At 55.8% G+C, this 9,005-nt stretch overlaps 2 protein-coding genes across 2 annotated transcripts; one reads left to right on the top strand and one right to left on the bottom strand.

Moving 5' to 3' along the window:
- Nucleotides 1-1,606: 1,606 nt before the first annotated feature.
- Nucleotides 1,607-4,246, bottom strand: BKA78DRAFT_353579 (uncharacterized protein; the record flags this gene model as incomplete). Its single annotated transcript, XM_066891584.1, has 3 exons — nt 1,607-3,161; nt 3,207-3,718; nt 3,809-4,246. The coding sequence occupies 3 exons, from the start codon at nt 4,244-4,246 to the stop codon at nt 1,607-1,609; spliced, it is 2,505 nt and encodes an 834-aa protein (XP_066743345.1).
- Nucleotides 4,247-5,855: 1,609 nt separating this feature from the next.
- BKA78DRAFT_149724 (uncharacterized protein) lies at nt 5,856-8,247 on the top strand. The gene is made up of 2 exons (XM_066882922.1): nt 5,856-6,056; nt 6,260-8,247. Exons 1-2 carry the CDS (start codon nt 5,978-5,980, stop codon nt 7,822-7,824), a joined length of 1,644 nt encoding a protein of 547 aa, XP_066743344.1. The 5' UTR covers nt 5,856-5,977; the 3' UTR covers nt 7,825-8,247.
- The last annotated feature ends 758 nt before the right edge of the window (nt 8,248-9,005 follow it).

Raw genomic sequence — 9,005 nt, 5'->3', positions numbered from 1 at the left:
ACGGACAACCCTCCGTCCGTAGTAGTAGTGATCCCACGCGTGGCCACGCACGCCTCCCTGCTTCTCCATATGGGATGTGGGTGGGAAAGACCCGGGGATTGGCGCGCTCGCTGTCTGTAGTGGAAGAGGCGCTGTCGGGCGGCCGTTGTTGGCCAACAAACAGACGGACGTCCAGATGCATGCGCAGACGGCCGCGCAACACCTCCATCCAATCCATCCAATCCACCCCATCTTCGCTGGAGGAGACGAGATGAGGTTCGACGCGTACGCCATGTACAAGACAGGTAGGTGGGTACCCACGCAAGGTTTTCCAGTCGGTCGGCATGCCGACGTCCGAGTGAAGCAGAAGCAGAAGAGCAGTAGAGCAGCCAGCGTATTGTACATGTTCCTACTTACAGTACTTACCTGCGCGGCCCAAGTGATGAGTTTGTTATTCGTTATTCGAGATTCAGATGATTCAGTCGGTTGCGTGCGTTCGGCGCTCTTCCCGTCGTCTCGTTCGACTGCTTCGGCAGTTGGTATTTATATCGGCAGTTTGTATACATGTAGGCAGCAGCAGTCCCGGCAACTACTTACTTACGTGCTGCCGACCGACTGTCCAAAGGTCATTCGGTTCGTTCCGAGGCATGTTGGTGGGTTATTGAGTAGGTGGGTAGGGGACAGACAGATTCAGAGTGCATCACTCTCAATCTACTCAATGTCGTGCGGCGCTCGCGTGCTTGTCTATGGGTCGGTCCACTGTCAGCTTTAGATGTCCGCTGTCGAGTCCAGCCGCCACTTCTCTGGACTCACGGTGCCGCTCCGACCACGGCTGTCAAGTCTTGGGGAGGAGAGGAAGGAAGAGGGAGGGATTAGGGGAGAAGAGAGAGGGGAGAGGAGATGAAGGATGAGGAGGGAGGAGACAAGAGGAAGAAAGGACCTCGAGTCAAAGTGCGGAGGCATTGTTGAGATCAAGAACAAGATGACACACCAGTCAAAACAGTCCATCAATCAAAAAGAAAGCAAAAGTAAAAGTTAGCCGTTGCCTACGTAGTTGGACTACCTATCCATATCTACTCCTCGAGAGGCATGGGATGGTGTTTCCCAACGGCTCCTGTCTGTCTGCATAGCACCGTCCTTCATACATGAACCACCCCGCTGTTATTCATCACCCCCTTGAGTATGTCTGGCTTATGTCTGGCTCGCCCGAGTACTTGATCCACCATCCTGATGATCCCCATCTGAATAGTAGAGTATGCCGTGCACAGCACACCGTGGATCGTTCGTCAGCAGTCGACTAGTCGGGCCATCCATCCGATGTTCGCTCAAGCAACTCCGGCACTCCGGCACTCCAGTAGCAACCACTTCTTCTTTCGCCTGGCAGCTCGCTCATTGAATAAAGACTTATCCATCCGGCCGAAAAGGAATCAACGCCATCCACTCCCATGACCAACCGGTGTCGAGTCGAGTCGAGCCGGTAAACAGACTGAGAAAAGAAAAAACTCCACCGCTCCTCAAATAGCACCCGTAAACTTTTTGTGTCGTCGACGGATCAACATGCCCGTCCATTCATGTCATCCACCCGCCGTCATTACTTCCCAACGGAGCCTTGACAAAGCTCGCTCCATTACTGACCGCCGCCGTGACCACCCTGCTGCAAGATCGGCATGACGACGCCCGCAAGCACGCGGAGGTATCCATCACGCAGCATGTTTGCCGGATTGAAGCACAGATCTTGATTGAGCGCCGCAGCCGCGGTGGCAGCGGCCGCAGCGGCAGCAGCTGCGTTGGCAATGTCGTCCTTTTTGTCGTCCGTCGTCGTCGTCGCCTCGGTCGCGGAAGGTTGGTGGTGATTGTCGGTGCCGTTTTCATTGGCACTTGCATTATTGTCGCCTTGGTTGCCGTTGCTCGCGGTTCCGTTCTCGCCAGTCGACGTCGGCAAGGCACCACCAGCACCAGCGCCGTTCTTGGAGTCTTCGGGAGAAGTCGTCGGAGCGGCTCCACCGCCCGGGCCCTCGCGCTCGCCGACGGCGGCTTCGGCCAGGTGCTCGAGCAGCGTCGTCGAGTTGCCGGCGGCGGACTCTGTGTGGACAGAAGCGCGCTTCTTCGAGACGTAGAAGCGAATGGTCGGGTCCCACGCCGCGTCGTCGTCCGTCTTTGTACGGTGCAAGGCGGACTCGAGCTCTCCCAGCATACGCAAAGCCTCGTCGCGGGTGTCGTCCTTTTCAGCCAGCTCACCGAGAACAAGAGCGGCGAGCGCTGCAAAGTGGTGGTACGGCGGCGTGAGGAAGACGATGTGGGTTGAAAGAAGGTTGGTGATGCAGTTGGCACAAGTAAAGAGCTCGGTGGACTCGGTGGCGGGGCCATAGCGTCCGATGAGGAGACGCGTGTACCAGTAGGCCAGGAGGACGAGAGGGTGCGGGTCAAGGGGCAGTGTCTCGTGAAAGCGCTCGAGTTGACCGTTGATGGAAAACTGAATGACTTTGAAAGAATAGTCCGATGGCGCAAGAGGTGTCCAAGCATCCTCAGAGGAAGTACCCGTAACATCCTTGGTGAATTTGGCAAGCAGAGATATGTGAGAAATAATCTTGGAGAGCCGAGCCAGGCCAAAGATGACGGTTCCAAACAGGGTTTCGTCTTCAATGGACAAAAAGTTGCGCTCCTCCGAGATGCTTGGCTCGCTGCACGTACTGATGGCATGGAAAAAGTCCATGATGAACGCGACCCAAAAGACGCGGCGGCCGAGGGCATCGTCAGAGTCCGGGATGATTTCCTGAGGTCTGTTGCGATAGCACATGGCGTTGAGGGAGAAGTTGCCAGCGACCCTCGCAGCAGACGCGATGCACATATCTTTGAGGGAGGAGGTCTGCACATCTCGCTGAGTCGGGCCTTGAGTTTCGGATTCGATGGCCAGGAGCAAGTAGCTCTGGGTCAAGAGAATTCCAGAACTCTTGTTCAGAGGCACACCGACCTCCAGGTTGAGCAGGTTGTAGGTTTTGTAGCAGCGGTCCAGGTGGTTGGCCTCCTTGGAGAGATTCGTACATGGCCAAGCGCGTACAGCGCAGTCAATGGCGGCAAGAAATCCTTCGCGGAGTTTGGCATCGCACTCGGCCAAGCGGGTCTTGAGGTTCCTCTGATCAAAGGGCAAGATGGGATAAGTCTCTTGGATGACGCGGTAGTACCTGGTCATGTTAGTCAGGTTCAGTCTGGAGTTGGATCAAACGTACTCGCCAACGGCAACGTCCGCCGAATTGCCGAATTGAAACATGTCGACGGCTGAGTCTTGCTCAAAGGCTCCAAAGCTGCTCTCGCGGCGATCCCACGACTGCTGCTGTGTTCCGTTTGCCGTTTGCGACAATGAGCTCCTCAATTGCTCGCCAATGCCTTCGGACATGGAATGAGTCCTCTTGCGCCCAGTGGTGGCTTGAGCGCCTGTCGAGTTTGAGAAGTCTGGCACACCAGCCATGCCTTGGTCGTTGAAGTTTTGGAGGTATGACTGCAGCTCGGCTTGCTGCTGGTGCAAGTGTCCGTTTTGCGGGGTCTGGCCTTGTTGCTGTTGAGCTTCGTATTCCAGCCTGCTGAGCCGGTCGGCGAGCTCTTTGATGTACCTGCGCGCCTGGTTAGAGTTGGAACAAAAGCGGTTGGAAGTTTCTGGCTTGCCCTTTGCTTGGACCTCTCTTTTGCGGTTGTCTGCTGAATTGGCACCGCGCGCCTGTGCGCTTGCAGCTTGTGCACGCTTCTGGGCCATTCTCAGACGTCGCATCGCAACGGATCTACGTTCGCGTCACTTCAGCCTTCACATTTATGTATGCCAATCGAGAGCGCAAACCTTCTTCCTACGACATTCATCGCATGCGCGCGAGACCTTGGACCTCTTCCTCAGATTTGTATCTTGCTGGGGCTGATAGTGGGAATCGCGGGCAACGTTCATAACATCCTGCGCAATTCCCATGATGTCGTGATGGCGTTGGTTTGGCTGAGACGGCTGCACTTGTTGAATGTGGTGATGGGCCATGGGTACATGCGACTGCTGGTTCTGGCCGGTTCCTGCCATGGGAGCTTCGTTGACACGGGATAGAGAGGCAGCTAGCTGGTCGTGCAAGGTAGTTTGCAGCGAGTTATCATTCTGCAGCGAGAGGTGGGGATCGACGGGGTTGGATTGCTCTTGAGAAGGCGACATGCTGCCATTCGGATGGGCATAGAGGCCCGCGGCACCAGCAGCCATTTGCGCGGCGTTAGGGGAGGGGTAGGATTGCGGTTCCGACATGATCTCGTTATGGACGCACCGCGTCGACTCGAGTCCACGAGAAGGTGTCGAGGTGTCGGCGCGTTTAGGGTTACAGTAAGTTGCGTGAAAGCCAGAAACTGAAGTCGAAGGCCACGGTGGATTATGTAATGGCGCTAGCCGAACTTGAAGCTCTGGCAAGCACGTAGAAAAGATGTGAGGGCTTGTGTAGAGGCATTGTCGTCGCAAAAGTAGCAGAATTCGACATGTGCATCATCGCAGATGTCTTCTACGCGTGTCCGGCGCTCAGCACGGCGTTTGGGAGGACGCGCCTTCGGAGCTTGAGTTGTTCCTACACGGACAATAGTTTCGCAGAGCCAGGCAGAGCCCAAGCGGCCACGGCCACGGCCACACCCGATGCAATGCCACAACAACACAACCGACGGGACTCGATCTGGTGGCCGTACGCCTGCTACCGACTACGACTACTACATTGTGTGTGTGTTGCTCGGGATTATTTTTGACGGCGACGACAGCTGCACTTCAAACGTCCAATCCCCCTCGGAGCACTTGCAACCACCACAGCGCCAGCCAGCCAACCTACAATTCCTCGACGCCGTGGCCCATGTCCACGATCCCAGCAGCGTAGCACCATGTCCCAACTCGCACAGTCGTTCGATTCCAGGGGCTGGACGGAACTCATCCCAGGCTTTGTGGCCAGGTCAGGTGTTTGCGCCGTCACAGGTGACCTGTAGAGTGACATGCAAAGCTTGACTCGACTCGCAACGGGGAGGACGAGCTAACCAGCCGTGTGTATTGTGCAGCGAGGATGACGACGAAGAGCGCTCAGGCCGGTGGCTCGGGCGGCGCGTCTCCACGATCAGCGTGAGCTTGGCAATAGCCAGATGGGACTTCGACCATGATCGCAGAAGTTGTTCCCCTGCTTGGCCGATGCAAAGAAGCGGTGGGTTCTGTCCTTCTGCAGCTTGCCGTGGCGCGTGATGGGCGGATGAGGGAGACGGAGTCGGCGGGCACGAGCACAGCCAGAAGGCAGAAGGGTCACGGGCTTTGGTCGTTGCACGCCAACGTCGAGGGGAGTGTGACGGGCGGCTGGAGGGTCTACTAGTTAGTTAGGGTGGCTAATTGCTGTGCTGATGGAAATGATGATAATGCGGTGGTTGTGGAAGTTCTTTAGTTGTCACTGACTGCGGCCATAGCCGGCCTAGCGCCCTCACCCCGAAAATTAGCCCTGCCCGTCTCCGCTCTGGCTGGCTGGCTGGCTGGCTGGCTGGCGCTGCCTCTGGCTCTTCTTCTGTCGCTCGCCCGCTCCCTCCTCCAGTCTTCTTCAACCACCGAGAGGAACACCTCCCATCGTCCTGTGCTGAAAGGCCCTACTCTTCTCCGAGTTGAACGCGTTTACGGCCAGCGCCTTTTCGGTGCACGGCTCGGCCTCCCCCTCCTCTCCACTCTGCTCTGCTCTCTCCAGCTCTTCTGCTCTCTCTCCGTCGACTGCGCAGCCTCGTTTCATTGGACCCGTCTCTCGCAACCAAACCTCACCACCTGCGGCTCCTCCTCCCCAACAACAATCCTCTATCCTTCCGCTCCGACCTTCTTCAGTCGCAATTTCTCCGCGCCTCTCCAATTCACCTTGGCCGTCCAATTTGAGCGTTGCTGCGCTCACCCGATCCCGACCTCTGCCAACGCTGCAACCACCCGACAACTTCCTCGAGAGCGTCAAGCAGACCGCCACCGGCCTGTGCACATCGTCCAAGGATGCCTATTGTAAACGGCGAGAAATTCGCTTGTGAATCTTGCATCAAAGGCCACCGCGTCAGCGGGTGCACGCACTCAGGTAAACCCCTCCTCCAGCCTCCGTGACGCCTGTCTCTTGTCGTGTCGCCTCGACCTTTATTGCGCCATGCGCAGCTCTAACGCAGACTTCTTTCGCCATTCTCGTTCTTCGCATCGCCGTCCTTGGTTTTCGCGCATCGCAGTCGGAGCGAGCTCAGGCAAGCAGTGTATCATGCGTAGAACGAGACTCTGACAGGCAGACAGATCGTCCACTGAAGCACATCAATCCAAAGGGCCGCCCTGTCAAGCAATGCGAGCACTGTCAGAAAGCTCGCAAGAACAAGTCTCATCACGCTCGCTGCGACTGCGGTCCGAAGAAGGACAAGGCGAAGGCGGAAAAAGCTGCTCATGAGAGCGAGAACCACCACGATGGCTCCATCAACCTAGGCTCTTCCTTGAACTTTGCCGCGCACTCGACCGGATGCAAGTGTCACTCGGGAGAAAAGTGCATTTGCGGCATCAAGAAGGAGCCCGGCGACCTCAAGCTCGACACGGGCTTCCACAAGAACGGAGGTCTCCTGAACAAGAACAAGCCTCGGCTTACAACTGCCCACTCGGAAACGACTCTAACAGTCTTTGCCAATGGGCACCACAAGCCCTGCCACCGGCTCAACAACATGGCTCACACCTCGGGAGTTCCGTACAAGATTCCGCGTCACAACACGCACCACGGATCCGTCCACCGATCCCACGACAATCTTGCCGAAGTCTACAGCAAGTCCATGGACCCAGCTCGTCGTTCCGTTGATAGCCTGAACCTTACCAACTCTTCCTTCAACTTCCTCCCACAGCAGACAGCTTCCGAAAGTGTCCCCATCACTCCCCTGGCTGGAGGCTTGGACAACGACAACCTCGGCTTCGACCCGTCCAAGTACCTTTTCAATTCGCAACCGCAGAGCATATATGGTAAACTGCCCGCCGAGACCACCATGGCCCCCAGTGTTACCATGTCGGAGAGCATGCCGGTCAACCAGTACTCTTGGATGAACAACATGTTCCCAGGACAGCAATACGGCATGGACAGCATTTCGACATCTCCAACCGGAGATTTGACTCCCGAGTACGACTACAACAACTTGTCTTCCGCTGCGGCTGACATTCACCACAACCCTTATCCCTGGTCTGCTGGTGATCTGCCCCTGGACCCCAACAAGCTATCCGACTCACTGCAACCCGTGTCCCACAGCGGCGAGTCCAATAAGCAGAGCGTTCCCGGCATGACGACCTCGTCATCTGGCGCGCAGTCCGAAGTCGGGGAACCTGCCTTGTTTGACCTCGACTTCTCCAAGCTCCAGCAGCAGTCTGCCGTTTCTGATCAGCGGCTGCTGAACGAAAATCGCCAATTTGGCGAAGCCTCCGCCTATCAGCTCGCTTCGGCTTCCGTCAGCCAGCAAGATCTTTCCCAGCAGATGCCCAGCTCTATGGCTGCCAGCAGTCACCGTCAGTCACTAGACCTTGACTTCCTAAGCAGTTCTGCCGGCACAGCTGTCGGTCAGCAGGGGATGGATGTCTTTGGGACCAGCGCGCTGGACGACCCATCTTTGTTTCAGACTGCTACTACTACGGGAACCACCGGCTTTTCCGATGGCAATTTCGCTCCAACGTCTGATTTCGCCGTCACGATAAACGGCTCTCAGGGTGGAATGAGTGTTACCGCCGACGACTCGAATTGGATGGACATGCTCGGTGGTGGTCTCAACGTCAACACCTTTACCGTTCCCATTGATTCCATGAACGGTCGTGCCGGAGAATACCCTTCGTGGTTATAGCATTAAATGAGCCCGACAAGCTGCCAAGAGGTCGGATTCCAAAAGTGCGGCTGCTCGCTGTTTTACGCCGAAATTCCGGACGCATCAAAGTTTCGCAAAAAAGCCTCCCCACAGCTGGCCAGTCCTGGTCGCGCGCTGGAGCGCGGCGGTCTTGACTGCTTCCAGTGGATCCCCGATCCTTGCCACAGCATCATTTAGGTAGTTCTTGATCTTTTCGTTTCTTTTGTCGGTTTCATTGAGAGATATCCTTCACGACGCCATGACACATGACGCTGTAGATGCGATGATACCTTCTCCACCGCGCCAGTCACTCGTTTAGTCACAGCAACATGGTCCGACACGACAACCCAACGCAACTGTCGAGGCACCTGCAAGAAAAAAGCAAAATGTTCGGAGCCGCCGCCGTTGAAGCACTGAATTGCCTTGTCTCTGCAAGGCACGTATAGACCAACCTTGATATTTTTGCTGCCACCTTTTCGGTCAAATTTTTCTCGGGCGGATGTGGAGATTGCTTTTCTTTCACTTCTTGGAAACTTTCTTGGGCACAGCATTGCTTCTCTTCTGCCTTCTTTTTGTAGATATCTGTCGCTTGGGAGGTCTTGTGTGCTTCTTTCTTTTGGGGTGGCATTAATGGAGTCAAAAGTATAGAGGGTGGTATTTTGGATCTCAGCAATGCATTCTTGTTTCAACAGTGCCGCGCCTGCCTTTTTGCTGTGCGATGCTGTGTGAGCAAGCTTGTAGTAGAGGAGGATCAGGTACAAAAGGTCGACCGCTGGTAAGACGTTTGTCTCTCGTTTCACAACAACTTTTTCCTTTGTCAACCCATTCGAAAAAGTACAGCACGTATGTGCTTCGGTAGCAGTCGTCGTCGTCTACAGTCTGAAGCTCCGTTTCGACGACCATCAACATCAATACGTTTACATAGCTGCCTACCTACCACCTATCGATTTCCTTTGTTCCGACAACCAGCTAGCCCTGATGTTGAAACTCCAAACCATGACCGAAACACAAGCCACTCACGAAAACAGGGCACTAGCTTCCAGCACAGCCTCCTCCCTGGAGCAAATAGTCGCAGCACTGTCCTACAACCGTTTCAATCAACCACCCCCCTCCCCTTTCCCCTATCTTTGTTCTCGTCCACATTTACCCAGCGCCCGTTGTTGGCACCGGCCGTTGGTTTC

Source organism: Phyllosticta capitalensis, assembly GCF_038381095.1.
Source record: "Phyllosticta capitalensis strain CBS 128856 chromosome Unknown BKA78scaffold_6, whole genome shotgun sequence".
In the NCBI taxonomy this organism is placed as follows: domain Eukaryota; kingdom Fungi; phylum Ascomycota; class Dothideomycetes; order Botryosphaeriales; family Phyllostictaceae; genus Phyllosticta; species Phyllosticta capitalensis.
This window is presented reverse-complemented; position numbering and strand designations above follow the sequence as displayed.